Below are 20,806 nucleotides of genomic sequence, written 5' to 3' on the forward strand. Positions count from 1 at the left end.
TATAAAACTACAAATGACGTCATAAATGTACAACAAACCTCCGCAGCGATCACAAGCGCCACCGCCACGCTTATCCAGATCAAGTCTCTTCTTACATTCATCTTCATAATAAAACTTCGCTATAAGGTATAAAACTACACTCCCCGCGTAGATACCACTAACTAACCATTGCATTTTGACACAAACGTAAAAATATTATAATCCTCTTGTCACGTAATGATAAATTAACCTTGCCGACTGACACACTGGGTTGAGCATTCCACGATTTTGCTGAATCTACGTTTTACATTCAAACGTGACTCGATTGTTTTAGTTTAGTAAGAATGTATCGTACAAGAGAGCTATAGCATGTGTCTGAACGTGGTGATTATAGGTTTAACCGTGATGGTACGTTTTTCTAAGAATAGTTATTTCCCGTAATTTCGTGTGTTCTAGAACGTGACGTTTGCGAATAGTTTGCGAAACTAAAGCTGAAGTTCTGTTGCTTCCAGGTGGTGAGAGCTTGGAGCGCTCCTTCACCACTGCAGGTGACTATCGATTGTGGATCTGATGAGGTTGGTTTTTATCTATGCTAATAATCGTAAGAAGTTTATGGAAGAACTGAACTGATCTGAGATATGCTTTCAATACTGCTACATTATTTCTGATATAGGCTTCATTTACAAGGATTAAAAAATTAGGAATGGGATAGTTATATTTTATTTTAATTAAATTAGTTTCATTTTTTTAAGATATAATTTTAGTACTTAATAGTTTTACAAACAAATATACATGGAACTATCAACTATGATCACAAACTCGCCTGTAATGAGTCGAATGATAAATCGACTCTATCTCGATAAAAAAAATAAAAAATGAAGTCAAAATGATAAACAATTTATTATAATTGTGTTTATCGATACAATAAATAGGTGAAATATATGTGTTAAGAAGATATGCGAGTCTGTGTCAGTGTATGTACGCTGTGTGATTATTATTTTTCATATTTTTTTAACTTTGTTGTCCTCAATTGTGATCTTTAATATTATTAACGATACCAATATACATTATCTATGCTAAACAATGCCATTTATCAATTTCAGAACCGATCATCATCAAAGTTAAAGTCATCTGAGTTGTTCAACAGTAACCCAGGTCTTGACGTCGACTCATTTTGCAATTTGATACACAAAGCTATCCCAAAGACTATAGAAGATGGAAAGTTTATTCTTCCCGAAACAAAAGCCCCAGATCAAATTGGTTACAGTAACACACCTGTGGAAGCAGCAGTGGCGCCACCCAGGGGATATATACCGAAACTAGACTTTCCTAAACCAAAAATCTCTAGAATACGACCTTCTAAATTGAATATACCAAAATTAAAACCACATGGTTCTGCGAGAGCTCCGAAAGTAGGTTCACCAATGATATTCCATTTACGACAAGCTTTAGATGAGGAATCGAGTGCAGAGAGAATTGAAAGATTTAAAAAGGGGGTACAAAGGATGTTGCATTTTGTCAAATTTTTAGGACAATTCGATCAGTATCTGTCGGAACGTACTAGAATTATTGTGGACAAATTATCAAAGACTTTCATGGAATGATTCTGTAGTATCAATAAGATGTGTAAATAGTTATTTTTAAAATTGCTATGTTGTTTTATTATCCTAAAATACCCGAAATCATATCAGTTTAACACTATTCAAGCGTAGAGTGAACAGGTACCTTCTGGGGAAGCGCGTTCCATCTTAGACCACATCTCAGCTTAACATCAGGCGAGATTGTGGTCAAGCGCTTCCCTATTCCCAATAAAAAAAACTTAGCAAATTCTTGTTGTGTGTTGTTTTGGTAGTGAACTCGTATAAATTGCATCTAAAATTACAAATAAATGAAACTGTATTGGAAAGTTATGAACATTATATAAAATGTAAAGTTAGACTAGACATTAACAAACCTTACTACATAATATTACCATAATTGTAAATTGTAATGTTATAGTGTGTACCTATATTCTTTCATATAATAATATTAAATTAAACATGTCGGAATCGTATTAAATATGTATCAAAAGGAAATTCTAAAATATACAAAACATAAAGTTAAAAAAGAAACACAAGTAACACAACAAAACCTTTATTTTAATTTAACCAAGTACAGCATACCTACTAAGTAACTAAGCATCCGTAGCCGCTGTCATAAACGTATCCGCATTCAGTAGGTACGTCTCACAGAGGTTCTTTTGCTCAAATGCTTCTAATATATCTTCGTCAAGATGTCTGTTTATTATTCCAGCACAACGCAGATCTTGAGCTGCGTGAGCTAATGGTGCTTTAAGTTTGTATTCAACAATCGGTTGCAGAGAATAATCCTGTAAAGAAGATTTACCCTCTAATTTTGTAGATAGGTCATTTGGTTTCATCAGAACGAGGAGGGATCGCAGTTTTTGCGGTTTCGACGCATAATTTCTAACTTGTAAGATACGTGAATAAGCCGTTTCTATAAGCTCCTTAGCATATTGGGCAGAATGGTTGACTCTTCCTCTCAAATCTCGCACACAGATATCCACTTTTTCCTTCCAAGTTGGAGCCTTCTCGAAAGCTTTATTTAGTGCAGCACTATTTTGACCCGACATGACTTTCACCATATGTTTTCCAACTGCTTCCTGAAGCGATATCTCGTCTTTAAATTCTTGGAGCTTTGAAGCGAATTGCGTTTGGATTTCTTTAGGCGCACCTCCAATGCAGTACACTATACCAGTCAGACCTTAGAATGAAATGAATTTGATTTTATTATAATTGTTGTGTTTGATATTTTTGCGCACCATGTGTGATTATATATTTTTTTAATATTTATCTTACCATGTTCTTCTAGAATAGCTGCCATCTCCAAAGCAATGATAACTCCTGACTCATAACCCAGTAGATAGAAGTTATCTTTTAATTCAGTCCGCGTCAATAGAGTCTAAAATGAGCAAACAGTTAATTTAAATGACATAAAAATATTACTATACAAACAGTAAATATTAATGAAATATAAAAATAACGAAACCGATCAATTTCAGAACAAATTATGGTGCTTATGAGGAACTATGGAACTATAGATTTCTTAAAACACATACACGTATTTATTTTAAAACCTTACAAGTTTGCCGTAGTGAATATTCTAAATAACGCATATTAAATACCTTAGCATAGCGAATAGCTATATCTTGTAATGTTTCACTTTGGGCCCTTGCTAGACCTGGTTGCAGCACCAGAGCTGCTAACTTCAGTCTTTCACACAATTCCGAGAAGCGCTTGTAATGTCCTTCCACTCCAGGAATAATACACAGGAACTTTTGGCTTGAGTCAAATTCATCGTCACGCTAAAATAGTTATATAATTTTAATACGCACGTAATAAGCTTGATGCAATGTCAAAAAATAGCAATTTTAGAAAAAAAAAGAGCGTGTATGCCTAGCACACGTGTCAGAAGTGAAATTTCTTCGGTAAAATTCACAGATACGAAAATCGTCACCTTGCTCATGGCGTGACTGTATTGCCATGACGCGACCTTGGAATTTAACTCTCAACGTGCCTAGAAGTTTCACTTCAAAAGAATTGTTCTAAATTTATCTTGTTGAAAGTTAGAGAAAGGAATACCATAGATGCACTATTGGTCAATGTGGTCAAAAATGCCATCTCTGTCGTAGCGAAGAGTTCATCCGGATCTACGTAGGAATAAAACGTGTCTAAGTCCTTTGTATCTGTACACTCGGATTCTTGCAATAGTTGTTCCATTTCTCGTATTCTAAAACAATTAAATACTTTTAGTATAAAATGCGAGTCATCTGAATTATGAATTTAAAATTAGGTGGTGAATAATTATGATACCTATTTATTTAAAGAAAGGTTTAATTTTGTATTTAGCGTGACTTGTACTTGTAAAATGTTACCTTTGTATGGTAAGGTTAGGTATTTCATCTTCACGACAGGATATATTGTACTCATTTCTCAGACCTGCTTGCACGGCCTCTACTTTTGCTAGATCCATGCCTAGGTCCGTCAATATTAGAGTTTCATCTACTCCTATTGGAATCTTTACTCCTGAAAATACACTCAGAATTACAATAACACTTTGATTGTAATATTTAATACAGTTGCTTTAATTTTATCATATCTATTTATTAATATTTATCTTTTGTCTCACAACGTCTTTGAATTAGTATATTATTTAGAATAAGTTGCACCTACCAGCCCATTTGGCTATGTCATCAATCAAAGATGTGTTATTTGCTGGCACAAATACGACTTCACTGACTGCTTCTTGAGATAGCAATGCCTCTTCAACTGCATCAATAGCGCTTCTTATTGGCATTTGATACTGTCCGTCTATTTCATTCTGAAAAATAGTAAATTAGGGAGTTATGGGAGAAATTCTAAATTCTTGAGGAGTTTTACACAACCCATACAGGTAGAGGTTTGTTTTGACGAGATAAAATTAAATGAAATGCTCCAATTAAAACAAAATAAAGAATGTGATTATAACCGTAGTAATATAGTAAATAATTTTAAAACAGTGTAAAGTACCTTTTTCAATGATGGAAGTTTAATGAGGGTAGCTGGTTTGCGATGTTTCTTCCGTAATAATGCTACTTGTTCGCCAATTATATTATCATCGTTAATGATCGCGAAGTACCTAAAATAATATAAAGGTTATTTTTGATGATAATTTAAATCATGCGAAATATTTTTACGTCTTGTGATCATAATTTTTACCTTAATTGCGGACACAAATCACTTGTTTTTGAATCTAACTCTTCCAAAAACTCAGTTATGTTGTCAAATTTACTGTCATTTGTAATGATAGCATATATTCCTTCGAGATTTTTGCCGTCTTTCAGAATATTAGGAATATTGTTTTTGTTCCAAATATTTTGTATTTCCTGGAATAACACTTCAACCCCAGCGTTTTTCCATGATCTAAAATATAAAAATGTTCTTAGAGACATAATATAAACATTTTTCATTTAAATAAGCATAAGTATATTAAAAGTGAAAATATAAATAAAAATCAATAGTCCTTTTACCTTATTTTATACAACAAGCTTTCAGATTGGTCTCCGCAAATAATATTCAAATTGCATACTCCTCTGTCGACAAGTCGGTCAACAAGTTGCATTGCTAGTACATCACTGTCCGATAACACTATGTGAGCATTATTTGGAGAGCAATTTAATCTGAAAAAAATATTAATCATAATTTTATCGGCTCCTTAAGAAGTATAATTAAAGGATAGTTTTTTAGATTTTGTGATCACATGAAATGGTATGGGCATATTTATAGAAAGAAAATTTAAAAAAATGTCGTTCTATTACTTCAATTTTTAGTAGGCTTCTTTGTATTATTATTTAAATTTATCTCTACTTGCATTCAACACAGGATAAAGCAAGTTAGATGGAAATTGGTCAAGATGAAAATTTTATATTTATGTCCTTTTGTCAGACACACTAATTGTGGTTTACCTTGCTTTTTCCATACAAATGTCTTGTTGCATATCAATCAGCACACGACCACGATGTCTGCTGGTCGCGACCAGATTGAATGCTCTCGGTACTTCTTCGGGAGTGTACACCATACGAGACAGAGGACGTACATAGCCACGAGCTATACCTTCAGCTAAATGGTTTTGCAGTCGCTGAAATTAAGATATTTTATCTAGAATTGTGGTCAATTTAGGTCATATTTTGGTTGTATAAATCATGGTATTTTCAACTGTAGTGCTGATACAGGTATCTTTTAGGCTGAATTCTACACGTCAAGTGCAGATTTAGATATATCAAACATCACAAAATAAAAAAAATATGTATATAATTGCATACCTTTAGTTCTTCTTCCTTTCCATATTCAAAGATCGATGAAAAGTTTATCATTTTATAAGTTCTATCCTTTGTAAGGCAGTGCATTCCAAAGTTGTAATCCTCACGATTGCTTACCAAGCTTGTATCTATCACTATACCAGATGATGCACAGCATTTCAATCCTACCTAAAAATATGAAATTTCATATTGTTATTAATAACCTGTCTATCAACAAGCTGTTAAGATGTGTAAGATATTTTTTTATACAGTTTCGTAATTTATTATTAGTATGAAAATCTTTAAGCATACACCTGATATGTATTTGATTTGCATTGGCACAGTTCTTTGTCTTCTCATAGGTGATAATATAATATTATTAATTTTAAAATAAAATTATAGTTTAGTCTAACTTCATTATAACAAATATTGAAATAATATAATTACATTCTTAAGTTCACCCTTAAATCCTCCGAGTACTATTTCGCATCCTCTACCTTTAGTACTAGATAGAACCATGTCTCCAAATGTGATGTCTCTCGAATTTCCGATGTTCTCCTCTGCAATTTGAAAAAAACAAAAAGATCAGGATAATTTAATTTTGAAGAGGAAAGATTTATTTTAAATCTGTGACCTGTATGATACCAGTAATCTATTGATGACAAACAGTGATGATACGTATTATGATAATCGTATGTTCTGGAATACGTTAAAGAACTGTATTATTCTGAATATTATATAAATCATGAAATGGGAGTCAATAAAATTATATCTGCAATTAATTAGAGATATCCTAATATTCGAAACATCGAAGAAGAATTATATCCATTTATTAAACATACCTTTTAATTGTGGGAACAGCTTTTTAAGGAAGTGCTTCTTGCTACGATCGCTAACAGTAGTAAAGACTTCACAATTGAATGCTAAACATATGGAAATTGCAGCTTGTCCTAGAGCACCGGTACCACCGTGAATTAAAACTGTGATTCCGGGGAAGAATCTGTCTTTCATAGCCTACAATCAAATAATTATATATTTAGATTTAGATTAATTTGCATACTGTGATAATGAAAACAATTGTAGTATTGTATGTAGTAGTTTAAGTAGTAATCGTACAAATATTTATAATATAACAGTAAATAAATAATATAATTAAGTACAATATTGGGTAAACAATATTGAATGCTGTTATTATTGAAATGACGTGTGTTGCGTATATGTAGCTCCAACGACGTCATAATGTAGCACCTTAGGCGCGGGTCAAACACAAGCGGCGCGGACGCGGGCGTGCCATAAGCGCACCTCTTCAATCTGTTTTGCACCATGTCCTTCTTCTAAATTTTGTATGAAAGAACTTAAGAAAGGCGGCGCAACCGTGGCACAACCGTGGCGCGCCGTCTCGACGCCTTTCCAAAGTTCTTTCATACTTGCTTGTGTTTGACCCGCGCCTTATAGCGCGCAACGTTGGCACAACATGATGTGGTACCATACAAGAAGGTATAAAGATTTATCACACAGAACAAGAAAACAAAGATCTTACCAAAGCATATAAAGCTACACAGTACGCCAAAGGTACGGTTGCTGCATCTTCGAGAGACCAATGTTCTGGTACGGGCCACAAGAGGTTCGGATTGGCTTTGATTTGATTGCTCGCTGAACCACCTTTGATCAAACCCATCACCTTTGTACCACTGCAAGAATACGATACGGTTATACTTAGAGTTCACATATTATTCGAGAAATTTATAAGTCTCAGTGATTGTTGGTCTTTATAAAACATTAAGATTAAGCAGAATACTTTTTTAATACAAAGCCGTCAATTTGTTATGTTGTATAAAATCTTTTAGGCCGCTTTTCCATCTGCAAGAAAACTTCCGCAAGAAATGTCCGACGGTCTGTCCGACAGCAGCTTGCAAGTCTAAGCCAGCACTTGCTACGCGGCCTTACAATTGAATGAAGATATTACACACATCTAAATCCGTATGTTCCTACCTTTGAGTCACTCCACTGAAGTCCATTCCATAGAAGCTTTCCTTAGCATTTTTGCCGAATGGAATTACACCAAAAGCTCTTTTAACGTCCAAATCATTAATTCCAGCATAATGAACCTACGAAATATTAATTGCATCATTCTAAGTACAAATTGTCAAATCTATAACACCAAATATTAAATTCTGCATTTGTAAAAAAAATAGTAATCTAAAGGGAAAAAATAGATTCTCTTACCTGAACATTTATTCCAGATTCTAAAGTTCTAGGTGCTTCAAACCACTTCAGAGACTCAATGTCTCCAATTTTTAAGCTTTGCAGCGTAGCGCATTGACCTTTGTTAAATGAATTCGTTCTTGGAACGTAGTATTTACCACCCCAAATACCCTAAAACGTAAAAATAAACTTATTATATAAACTAATAAACTGTAATCGTGCATAATTTTAAGGTGGTATATTTATATTTTTAACAGCATGATAATAAATTAAAAAGTACTTACATGATCCAAAATATTAATAGCCAAGTCAGATTGTGGCAAGTCCTCTATAAACTGATCACCTCTCAGTTCATGGTTTATCATAAATAAATTGATAATGCGTCCCTCCTTTCTCCAATGGTTTACGAAATTCTCCAAATTAGGCGTTGCTGGGTATTGGGCAAATACGAGAACCCTTTGATTTGAAGGCACAGAATCCAATACGGAACTTAGATGTAATAAATCTGATTTTGTTTTCACAGTAACGGCACTTGTGCCTGATGCTATGTTTTCTGGATGCCACTTGATCAATTGTATTTTCTGATTGCCAATTTCATGGTCGCAAATAACAGTGTACAATGAAGACGGCCGCATTTTAGTCCCAGCGCTGTATTCTTTATTAATTAAAAAGGTATTTGGAGGCAGAATTTTGTAAAGTTCCTTGCATACCTGTAATCGTAATAATATTTAGAAATAAATCGATATTTCAGGATACAATATAGGGGTAAAAAAATGTAATATGCTCACCTTGTCATTGCACGATAATTCGTTTACAAATATTACGTTAACGTCGTGCAAAAGCTTTTCTCCTTGCATGAAATTAATATTTTCATTTTCAACAAAGTTAACTTTAATATCAGTGGTTTTGGGTAACGTTTCATTAAGCCAGTCAAATGAGCCACCATGTTCAGAATTGTTGAAAATTTTAACGGCATTTAGTTCATTCTTTTTCACATTTTCAGCGATTATTTGGAGGAGAACATACAGAGCAGATGATTCCTGAAAGCAATTAGTAATAATAAAATATATTCGAAAACAGACATTTTATTTAGTTTGACCTACTTTCACTTACATTAAGCTGATTGTTTGTAATATGTGGGACGAATTTCAAGTGCTTGATAGCAATACTGTCCGTTTTAATCATAGGCATATCGTAGAATCTTAGGTTTTCGATGAGAACACCACCACACCTGAAAATAATCTATTGCTTAATATCTCGTACGAAAAGGAAATTTATGCTTTATTGTTCACCATTCAACTGTTGACAAAACCAATTAAAAAAAAAGTAAGAATAAAAAAAAAAATTGTTCACCATATTTCTCTATTTAATTGTTAAATAATCTTTATATTGAAACCAATGTTACCTAGTACAGTCGTAAAGTTCAAACACATCGGCCGTTAGTTCTTTGTTGTCATCAAATACCCTATGCTCGTCAATATTAATATTCAACCTCCTCATGGAGTCTAGTTGAGACACGGTGGTATTTGGTACTCGTAATGCATTCAATTGCAATATTCCATCAATCAAGGTCACCCAATTATTGTTCCAAGATATTTTAGCTTCAGTTAACGACTCGTTTACTGCATTGATGCTTCGGAAATCATCCCTGAAATTTACATCATATAAATTTTTTGTTAGGACAATGGGTCCAGAATGCTGAAACTTCCATTAACTTTAAAGATAAGCTAACATGCTTTAAGTAAAATAGGGAAACAAGGTATTTCTCTGGTTTAAAATTTTAATGTAAGTTTTGTTGTTTTATATTATTCTATAATAACATATATTTCTATAACAATAATAAAATGTTTTATATTTGTCTTTTAAAGTGAAACTTTTATTACATCGTCTCAAACTTTTCGGTCTGTGTAGCGCATGTCGCGTGACGGTCGGCTGCCGAGTAGGTATAAAACAGTGTTCGGAACCGTTCGAACAGTTTCACTTTTACCGTGGTTTCATAAAACCACACAACATTTTTTATTCCTTTTGCCCCTTTTATACCTGAAATGATAGTCGCGGGTATAAAGCAATTTGTAGACATCTTCTCTCTGGAGAGTCAATGGTTCTTTGTGTTCAACGTCAAGCTTGAATAGTCGATGAATATCGCCTTTTTCAATTATTTGAATACTTCCAGTAGCGACAGCCATGCTTTCATTGGTAACCTGTAAATATTCATTTTTATTGGTAAAATCGTTTTATAACAAACTAGTTTCTCCAACTTACAATGGAATTCTTCATTCATCTTCATTTTGTAATAATTTTAAGAATTATCTAAATTATCTTGTGTACCCTCTATTGTAATAATATGTCGTTTAAATATATTTATACTCCCAAATGATTAGGATGTCCTGGTAGAAAAATGTTTGTCGGTTTAGCAACTAAATAGATAAGTATGTAGGTGATCTATGAATTGTTTGTCAAGTTTGCTATTAAAAGTGAATCACCTTTTATTCAATACAATATTAGATATGGCACTATAGTTACCTCAAATTTGCCAGTGCCTCTATGCAGTGCTACATTCAAGCGTAGTTGTCTTCTGTTGTGTAACAAAGGCTGGGCCAAGAACTGAATATTCTGGAACTGAACGGATATACTCTTCTTGTTCTGCCCCAAACTCATTGCTAGAGTGTCCCACACCGCTACTAGGGCAGCAGAGAAGGGGTAGTAGTTCGTTCCTGATAATAACAATATTTTGTGTCTAGAGTATTCGCAAAAGGAGCCTGACTTCCACAATTTAGGGTAACATATCAGCAAAGCAGTGTGTTTTGCCACGTATGGATGTATTTCTAAATTATTTTTTATTTTTATTTAAATACATATGATATTCAGCATATGCCAAGATTCAATTTTTTAATATCCTGTTACCTAATTTTCAAAAACCATTTAGAATTTCTGTATAGATTGATTTTTTATTACTTAGAACATGCCATTTGTATTTTAGCTACTGAATATTATTGTTTGCCTTACCATTGATGATGTGTCCACGTAAATAGCTGTGTTCATCATCGTGTATGGATAGAACAAATTTGCAGGTCGCTGCCATCTTTCTATGCGCAGACACGTACAGGGGCAGATTCCTATTGATGAAATAGAACATTTTCAGGATCATAAGCAGAAGATTATTTTTTTTAAAGTACCACAAGCAACCTTAATAATTTCAACTATATAATTAGGCACCAAACTAAAGAGTAAAGAAATCTAGACTGTTATACATGTCACAGGCAAATTGTATAATCTCGCCGTTTACAAACGGTCGGCATTTTGTAATATGCCGAAAATTCGTCTTTTTCCAAAATTCTACAAAAAGACGGTCGCGAGCCGACGGAGCCCCACTTTGTGGGGCTCCTATTTCTGTGTAGTTTTAAAAAACACTAACCTAACCTAACCCACCCCCTTATCCAAACCAAAAATTTCTGATTACGAATTTTCGGCATATTACAAAATGCCGACCGGCGTAAACGGCTGTAAACGGCGAAATATTACAATTTGCCTGCGACTACACACTTACCATTTTTCTGTATGAGCCCATTCCACCAAATGTCCCAACATCGGTGTTCCAGTAGATACAGGGAATTCTACTTTTGGGTACAGAGCTTGTACCTTTGGATTGTACCCTTCCATGTATAAACTGAAAAAAATCGAAAAAGATTGAGATGGTAAGCTACGAACATTCTAAATTAAATGATCACATTAATTCTAAAACTGCTCTTCTGCTAAATATTATTATGATATGCAACTTAGCGAGTAAGAATGAGTGGATGATTACTATTAAGATTTTATTGTTACTCAGAATATTCAGGATTCTTGGACTCATCTAGCTGACTTACTTTCCAATAGCTTCCAACAAATGTTTGACATTATCGGCATGACCACGGCGGGTGAGTGGTATATTTGTACAGTTAGGTAAAGAACGTTTGAGAATTGCTTGCAGGAGTCCATGTGGTGCTACTTCGACGAGCACCGCATTCTTTGGTATGTGGTGAGATGACTCTTCGAATAGAACTGGGTTCTGGAGCAGATAAAAATGTCTGTATAAATATTCTATTAACCTTTTTTCTGATAAATTCTTGAATATGACAATAGAAAGTAAAGGAAGCAAAAAAGATCTTGAATTCTTTTTTATGTCCGTTTTCTATATATCATGGTGGTACCCATTTACTCATATATCTTATGGTAGAGTTTAATTTTGTGGCGTTCTGAAAGAAAAAACGTGATAGGAAACTTACGAGTAAGTTATTGGTGTGATATTCCGCTGAGGAGTATTTTGCAAGTGGTTCTTCCCATCGTTCTTCAGGAATGGATGTCGACACCCAGCGTTCGGTGCGCAGACGTGGCGTCTTTATGACTTCGCTCAAGTAATGCAAAAGGCCAGGTCCTATGCAAAGATAATAAGTATAATGGAAATATAAAATATACAAACTGAAAGAAAGAAAGGAAATGTTCAAATGTTTGTGCATTAGAACTATTACCGGCAGTTGTCAATAACAATAGTTTATGCCAAGGTAACTTCAATTAGTGTTAAATATTGGACAATTTGAATCATTTGACATCCGTATCCATACCTGCATCAGCAATATATCTTGAGTGATATGCGATATTGGAGCACGGGACTTCCTTAGCAAATATGCCCTTCGCAGTAAGAGTCTCAACGAACTCCTTCATAATTTCTGCTGGTCCTGAGATAGTTGACGACTCGGAGCTGTTGTGACAAGCCACTTCTATTTCAGGTGGACACATTTTGGACACCTGAAAAAAAAATTATTTTGAACATGGGTTTCACATGCACATTTTGTCATACGGAAGTCGTTTAAATAATACGTGTCTCAAGATGTAATTAATGTCTGTGTAAATTATATGAGATGGCAGAATAATATGTTGTTTTTTTACTGTGATTAATTTTATGCCTATCTTATTAAGAAATTTATTTAAACTAAACAACATATCACACCTGTTGGTAACCAATTCCAACTGCAGCCATAGAGCCTCGTATAAACGGTGTCTGTACAGACACGAGCCCGCGGCTGTACGCAGAGAGAATCATCTCTTCCGCTGTGAGGCAACCGTCTGCGTACGCACATCCTAACTCGCCTACACTGTGACCTGTGTTTTAAATATATATATTTTATTATTTATTTAATCATAAATAAACATCTGTGTGCAACTTTGAATCATTTTAAGAAATGCTTATCATCTTAATTCGCACTTTCATTTAGTCTTGAACACATGGTTTTTTTATTTACTTTTTGTATATTGGGAGACCTTAAACTGCTACCTATTTCAAAAGCATTTATTTCCTCACTTACCGATAATTTTATCAGGTATAATTCCCAATTCTGTAAGTACATCCGTGAGCCCAATTTGTACTGCGGCAATTCCAACAAACGAATGTAAGATATTGTCGAATATCGTCTTGTCTGGTGCAGTGATTATATGGATTATATCCACACCCTTTGGCTCCAATACTTTGCGACAGCTGTAAAAGTTTTATATTTTTCACGTTGAATAAAATATGCAGGTGTTTTAGTGGTAGAACATTATGTTATGAATAATATACAGAGTTAATAATATTCGATCAAAAAACATTATGTTTGGACACCTGGCATAATTTTTCAGTTTCGAGATTTTGCTTAATTTAGAAATATGTATTTGCTATGAATTACGTCGTATTCAAACTCCTGCACATCCTATTTAAATTTGCAAAATTGATACATCTTATTGATAACGTAAGAAATACCGTTCAATAGCTGCAGCAAACACGGGTATGCGCATGAGCTGCTTCCCCATCCCGGGCCACTGCGAGCCCATCCCGCTGTACACGAACCACAGCGGACGAGCCGCGTCATCGAAGTAATTGGCTTTTTGGCTGACGCTTATTGTCTGATTATTTTCATCAGTATCTGAAATTTTCAAATGTATATATCGTTATGATCCAATTTAGTTTTCTCGGTTCCTATCTTTTGCTTTATGTTTCAGAACTTGCATAGTACAATTCCCATTACAATAAATTTAGAAATTTACATTTTTAACGTTTGCTTCCATAGATACAAATCGGATGCATTTCGACCTTACTAACCTAACTATTTAATGCATATGTAAAACAAACTTTTAACTATGCAAGGTAGACCATATTTAAATATGGAAATTTAATTGACCCTCAAGGTAATCGTTAAAAAAGAATGCATCAAATGCTTTATAAAGCGCTAACCTAATACAATGAATCCTCTTCCCAAGTGACCGCTGATTCTAGTTTGATGGATGTTATGGAAAAGGGCAAGTTCCTCTGGGTCAATGGGGCGGCTTTTCAAGTCCTCTAAAACCTTTTCTACTGCAGATTGTTGTCTGCCTGATATGGTTACTAGATGAGGTATATTGGTCTTGTAACGGTTTAAGTCCTGAAAATAAAATAGCAAATTTAATATTAAACGTCAATAGGTCATTTTTTTCGTCTGGTCTATACTACAAATACTACGTTTGGCTATAAATGTTTCAATTGTGTATTCTATTCAAATACTTTCTTTACTATAAAGTATAGTTATATAGCAAGTAAATGTTCAAAACAAAAGTACTACCTTAGGTTTATTATGTCCACGTAGTAATATATGAGCGTTAACACCAGTCACTGAGAGTCCATTGACAGCGGTATAACCACCTCCAAAGGACTGGTGTTCAGTCACAATACGTATTTTGCCCTTACGTAGTGCATCCACGTCGTTTCTTGGGTTATCACAGTTCAGATTGGCTGCCAGTTGACCATTTTCATAACCCAGAAGAACCTAAAATGGAAAGTTTCTAAAGTGTTGAAGGTTTATTTAAATTATCATTATTAATTAATTTACTTCACATGACCGTATAACGACAAGTAGTAGATGGTTTTTTTATCATTAAAAGAAGCACTTACTTTAGTTAAAGCAGACACTCCAGACGCTGCCTCTCCATAACCAATGTTAGACATCACGCTTCCAACAAATAGGGGATCCTCTCGATTTTCACAAAATACTTTACCAAAAGCATCTAATTCTGCTTTATCTGCTTCTGGGGTAGCTGTTTAAAGAAACATTGAATTATTAAATAATACTAAAAAAAATAACCACCTTATGAATGAATGAAATATTTGATTGAATATTTTATATCTATATCAAAAAAGAAAAAACAATAAATCAGGAAAAAACTCACCAGAACCAACCGCTTCCACGTATTCGACAGCTTGAGGAGGCACATTGGCTTCTTTGTAAAAGTTTTTCAAAAACGCCGCTATGTCATTCGGTTCCCGGTAAAAGCCATACTTAGGTCCATGTTCACCATCAAGTAAACCGCGGAATTCGCATTTTACGTGTACCACTTCAGCATAGATCCTGTGATATCGACATTGTTATTTCATTAACGGTAAAGATATAATAAGTGACGTCATATTTTGACGAGAATGAACATTTGAAAATCGAAATATGAAAATACATAGCACGCTCAGCAAGGGCCTTCTTCTCAATTTCCGTTGCCCCAACAAATGCTCGTCGAAGTTTGCCGCCATTACGGCGATTAGGAATAAATGGACAGCCGATCATAGATATTTAAGCCCTCTACACTATCGTGATTGCCTCTACTCGCCCTACGCTTTCCATTGTGAATAGGGCTCATAAAACAAACAAAACCCATAAAATTGTCTATCTTCATTTGAAACTATCTTTAGTTATCAATTCCGAATAAGAATATTCTTAATACCTTACCTCAATGCATCTTTAGCCTTTTGAAGGAATAGAACATTGATGGCTTCAGATCTCGCACAACCACAAGCGTCTTTATCAAACGATTTTGTTTTGCCGTCTTTACTTATGGGCATGATTCTGAAAATATATTCAAGAATTAAATTTTATAATGTAATACAATCTTTTTACTTTATATGATAATTTATTTCAATTTACAGGTCTGATTTAGATATCTTACCGTCCATAATGCACAGATGACTGTGGATGCAAGCAGAGACTTGCTCCTCCAACGATGGCAGAATCAATTTCCCCATGCATGATAGCCTGGTAAGCTAAATCTAAAGCGACTGTAGAACTGCAGCAGGCCTGGTCTACAGCCATCGAGGGTCCCTTCGCGTTTAACCAGTAGGAAATTCGATTGGCGAACATTGTTTTACTGCATCTGAAAGAAGAATAATCATTTATATCGACGAATTAGTTCAAATTTTAAATAAAGAGTCGTTTAAGTTTAAAGAATTTATTAATAGAAACTGATTGTATGGGATAATTAACATTACTTACCCTGCAATACCGAAGCCTGTTCTCGAGGTAGCAACGTAGAAGCAAGATTTTTCCGTTTCCGAGAAACAAGTACCAACGTAGACTCCAACTTTAGTTCCAGACAATTGTTCTGGACTCACACCTATAAGTGTATATTTTTAGTTAAATAATTAATTGGGTAGTTCTATAGATATGCCCCTTATGTTTTTCCTGAATCGACATAATATTTAAAAATACGAAAATTACTCGTGAATCGCAATCCATCGAAGATTTATTGTTATTTGGTAGTTAAAAAAATAATTTAAGTATCTCTAACTAATGAAAACTGATAAACTAATTTAAATCAATTTTAAAGGTTTTTTAACCTGCATCATAAATAGCATCGAAGGCTTGTTCGAGAATCTTCCTCGCCATGGAGTCCATGGAGTTTCCGAGGCGATAGTGCACTTTGAAAAATTGCGCGTCGAAATACTGCAGCTCTGGTACTTTTCCAATATATTGAGCTACCTCCGGGTGGTTGAACTCCCAACGAGCGTGCGCCATTGGGTTAACCTGTTCATTGTAAAAGTTACTTTATTGAAGATGCTATTTAAACTGAAATAAATGCTATGTGGAAAAAATAAAAACAATTAAAGGAAAATGTTATTTCTATATACATCTTCAAGATGTTCAATCTGTCCATTTGAGATTAATCATACGTATTCTATAAAATGGCTATAATCAAACCTCAGAGCTACGTACATACCACCCATGTTAAAAAAACAAATTGTCTGCATATTTTGCTGGTAGATGTTGACATCGAATCTTAAATAAATAAATGTTTGAGTTTAAAATTAATAAGAAACATAGCAACTGAACAAACCTTGTTATAAAGAATATCCCGATACTCCTTGACATTATGCGAGTCAGGGTAAAGGCCTGCCATTCCCGAGATGACGACCCTGTCTCCAGATTTGTCGGGGCATTTTGTTCCCTCACTCGACACTTCTTGCGGTTTTGGCGCCATGTCACCTGAAATATTAATGAGCTAAAAGTTCATTTATATTATGTAAAAATATGTAACTATGTACATATTTTTCAGAATATTTCAACACTTTTCTGTAAATATGAATATTGAATAATCCTAATGCTAATATTGGAAATATAATAATTCATGACGATTTTTGCCCTGTCTCATTTGAATTTTGTTTTCGTAAATTATAATAATGTATGGAAAAATAAATTTTATATAATTTATGTATGACTAGCTGTTCCCTCAAACGACCTTCGTGGTTATTTGACTCTTATTTGTTACTAGGTATTTTACTAGCTTTCTGCACGTGACTTCTTCTCTTTTTGTAATTACTATCTAAAAATATACCTATTATTTTATGTAATATAATTTTAAATTCTCGTCATTTTTAATTCTCTTTGCTTTGATTTCGATTTTATGATTTTTTCATCGGAAACGATCTTTTTATGAATTAAGGTGAAATGACAGAACAAAGGTTAGCGGTTCAGTTAGTAAATAACAAAATTAGTCCATTGAAATGTTACATTTTTTAGGCCTAACCTTGCGTTTTTAGAGGACGCAATTTTATTTTTTTGATGTGTAGAGGGGGTCAATGTGAAGCTAAAACCAAGTTTGTGGGGTCGCCACCCTTGTCCCACGGCCGCCAACACATCAAAAAAATAAAATTGCGTCCTCTAAAAAATGCAACCCCAAATGGACTAAATGTCTAATACCACATCTGATATTTAAAAATAAGGTTAGATAAAAAAATGTCTACTTTACAAGAAAGAAAATAAAATCCAAATAACACAATCCTAAAATGTATGCGAATGTATGCAAATGCGAAAGTAACTTTTGTCTGTTATTGTGTAGTGGTGGTGCAGACGGGGGTTCGAATCCAGGCGAGCGTGTAGGAAATAAATAGATTTTTCTATATATCTATTTAAGGGGAGGCTCCCTAACATAATTTCTGGCACTGAGAGACCGGTTAGACCGCTACGCGGTGCTAGACGCTAACATAGCCGTAATAAAGTTGAATATCGCTCGCTCTTTGATCTCGTTCGAGCTCGAAACTAAATCTCGTAAGTGTCAGGTCTATTATTTCGTTTATAACTAAAGTAATAATTGATCTAGACAAAAAATATCTTGAGATTGGATAGTAAACTACATTTTCTTACTGTTAACATTTATTTTAGACATAAAGTCCAAGTAAATCTTTAAAAAAATGGAATAATCCTTAAAAAAGGCATAATTTTTGAATAAAAAATGAATCGAGCGAAAATGTTACAATTACGTAACTGTCTTGTACATGGAAAGAAAAAGACCCAATAAATCATATACTAAAGTTCCATTTTGATTGTATGTGTGACTGTTTCAGAATATTAATGCAAATTCACATAAAATTTAGGGAGCCTCCCCTTAATATCACCACTGCTCTAAACGTTGAATGAAAACATCATGAGGAAACCGACATATCGAAGAATCAATAGTTCGTCGACATATCTGTATGTCTGTCTCTACTTTACGCCTAACCCACTGAACCGATATTATTGAAATTTTGTACAAATATAATTAAAAACATGAGAAAGGACACAGGATAAGTTTATCGTGGAAATCCTAAGGGAACGGGGTTTTCCCATAACTACGCGAGCGAAGCCACGGGCGGAAAGCTAGTATATTATCTAAATGTAGAAATTACTTACAGGCACTTATTGTCTGTAGAGATATTTACACTGAGATTTAATTAAAACTTAGCCCTTATTTATAAAAAAATATCAAGTGTTTATTGCGACACTGGTACGTAAATCAGTACCAAGAGCTAGACTTGATTTTGACCCACTAACGGACAGATTTAATTCAAAATTTGTACACTCACCATGGATGGGTGTTAGTAAAATAATTAAATGGGATTGAAGCGTGTTTTTAGTTCTAAACTATATTTCTTTTGAAAGTAAAGGGTAAAAATTGTAAAAAAGCTACCGAGATAACCTAAAAAGCGGCAAGCGAAATTTAAATTCAATTATTTTTGCTATTCTTGTTGCAAGGCTTTGCTTTACTTATCGTAGAAAGTCAATAAAGCAAAATTAGGGGCAAAGAGGACTTTAAGATTTCTTTCAGGCTATTTCAGAATAGGACATTTCAGTAACAATACCTTTACATATAATAATATATTTCTTAATTACCTGCTAACAACGATGTACCGTTAACAAATGCAACTATTTTCAACAAAACCACAGACGCGACTGTGAACTATTTATTAAAATTAGTTCATTTTATATACAAGAGCCGATAGGTACTTTTTAATAAATGTATGACGCCTAGCAATCAGGAAGGCCTAATTAGCATGTATATACTGAAGTAGGAATTATTGATCCGTTGTAGAAATGTTTGAAAAGCCTACAAATCCAAATAACAACAAAATCTAGATTTTGTTGATATTTGGTATAGCATCAAAAACTTAAAATCTATGAAGAATTTTGTGATATTGTAAATGGAAGAATTATTTCTCATTTTAAGTTATTTAATCCATACTAATATTATAAATGCGAAAGTAACTCTGTCTGTCTGTCTGTTACTCAATCACACCTAAATTACTGAACCAATTTGCATGAAATTTGGTATGTAGATATTTTGATACCCTTGGCTACCTTTTATTGCGAAATATGTACCACGGGCGAAGCTGGGGCGGACCTCTAGTAAAAAATAAAAACAATTCATGATTTTTTTTTATTTTCATTAAAAATATTATTTTTTCTCACCAAGGTGAAACTTGAATGCTAAGGATCTTCATGGTTTGGTTAGAAAACTATATTTTTGACTAAACTCGATATTTTTTTTAAATTTAATTATTAACAATCAGTGTTGTCAGCATTTACATTAATTTATCATTATTGATTATGTCATCATTGATAGTGAAGTTTCACCTTGTTGAGAAACATTGTTATTGTGTGTATTCACGTTTTTGGCATTTGGCAAAATAAATTCTTCTTTCTTTGTTCTTTAGATTATATTATCGTTTGTGTAGTTCTTGGCATGTTTGACTTGTCAAGAGGTCTACGATTTGTCGTTACGTTAGGTGACCACATGGGAGTGGATTTTGAATAGCAAGCGTGCGAGGAATACCGTGATCTTTTCCACAGGAGATCTAAAGAACTCACTCTCTACTCAACTGTCCGAATCAAACTAAACATTGTTTTTTGCAGTATCGATCAAAGTTCGATTCAAGATTTGTATGTACTACTCTCCCTTGACTCCCCCAAAACAATTAGGCACATGGCAAACATGGCGTCACTGGAGTTAGGTAGGGGACTATTCGAGTCTCAAAAGTAACTAGGGCGAGCGCGGGGAGATGAGATGAGGTGCGGGCGCCGAAACCGCATTCCTGTCATGCGCCTAATTGATTTGGTGGAGTAGTACTTAATAATTTTTTATTGTCGTATGATTGTCAGAAGACAATGTTTTGTACATAACGTTTATCACCTTAAAATATGTTATCTATGACTTGCAATGTTTCCA

At 34.1% G+C, this 20,806-nt stretch overlaps 2 protein-coding genes across 2 annotated transcripts; one reads left to right on the forward strand and one right to left on the reverse strand.

Moving 5' to 3' along the window:
* Positions 1-337: 337 nt before the first annotated feature.
* LOC149479015 (uncharacterized) lies at positions 338-1,590 on the forward strand. The gene is made up of 3 exons (XM_089708599.1): positions 338-387; positions 492-554; positions 1,083-1,590. The coding sequence occupies exons 1-3, from the start codon at positions 349-351 to the stop codon at positions 1,581-1,583; spliced, it is 603 nt and encodes a 200-aa protein (XP_089564725.1). The 5' UTR covers positions 338-348; the 3' UTR covers positions 1,584-1,590.
* Positions 1,591-2,096: 506 nt separating this feature from the next.
* On the reverse strand, positions 2,097-19,521 carry LOC149479016 (fatty acid synthase-like). Its single transcript, XM_089708804.1, has 40 exons — positions 19,474-19,521; positions 17,162-17,310; positions 16,665-16,851; positions 16,321-16,441; positions 15,998-16,201; positions 15,781-15,897; positions 15,233-15,411; positions 14,958-15,100; positions 14,629-14,832; positions 14,265-14,451; positions 13,794-13,956; positions 13,363-13,532; positions 13,008-13,159; positions 12,622-12,805; positions 12,286-12,434; positions 11,887-12,068; positions 11,568-11,687; positions 11,027-11,136; positions 10,544-10,734; positions 10,061-10,221; positions 9,426-9,668; positions 9,134-9,251; positions 8,809-9,060; positions 8,305-8,730; positions 8,042-8,191; positions 7,808-7,923; positions 7,356-7,506; positions 6,658-6,829; positions 6,263-6,375; positions 5,840-6,004; positions 5,483-5,655; positions 5,048-5,197; positions 4,737-4,940; positions 4,548-4,656; positions 4,212-4,359; positions 3,914-4,064; positions 3,621-3,768; positions 3,164-3,343; positions 2,838-2,940; positions 2,097-2,742 (listed from the first exon to the last, which is right to left on the reverse strand). The coding sequence occupies exons 2-40, from the start codon at positions 17,303-17,305 to the stop codon at positions 2,153-2,155; spliced, it is 6,930 nt and encodes a 2,309-aa protein (XP_089564930.1). The 5' UTR covers positions 17,306-17,310; positions 19,474-19,521; the 3' UTR covers positions 2,097-2,152.
* Between the last annotated feature and the right edge of the window lie 1,285 nt (positions 19,522-20,806).

This window comes from Colias philodice, chromosome 21, assembly GCF_061535455.1.
Source record: "Colias philodice isolate Cphi_HAF_F1 chromosome 21, ilColPhil1 Martin Lab GWU primary, whole genome shotgun sequence".
NCBI classification, from domain to species: Eukaryota; Metazoa; Arthropoda; class Insecta; order Lepidoptera; family Pieridae; genus Colias; species Colias philodice.

Bases quoted from the DNA above. Each gene is read 5' to 3' on its own strand.
- LOC149479015 (XM_089708599.1), top strand. From the start codon at position 349: ATGTGTCTGAACGTGGTGATTATAGGTTTAACCGTGATG. The intron at 388-491 runs GTACGTTTTTCT...TGTTGCTTCCAG, and splicing joins TTATAGGTTTAACCGTGATG to GTGGTGAGAGCTTGGAGCGC. The intron at 555-1,082 runs GTTGGTTTTTAT...TATCAATTTCAG, and splicing joins TCGATTGTGGATCTGATGAG to AACCGATCATCATCAAAGTT.
- LOC149479016 (XM_089708804.1), bottom strand. From the start codon at position 17,305: ATGGCGCCAAAACCGCAAGAAGTGTCGAGTGAGGGAACAAAATGCCCC. The intron at 12,435-12,621 runs GTATGGATACGG...ATCTTTGCATAG, and splicing joins AAGATATATTGCTGATGCAG to GACCTGGCCTTTTGCATTAC. The intron at 4,941-5,047 runs GTAAAAGGACTA...TTTATATTTTAG, and splicing joins AGCTTGTTGTATAAAATAAG to ATCATGGAAAAACGCTGGGG.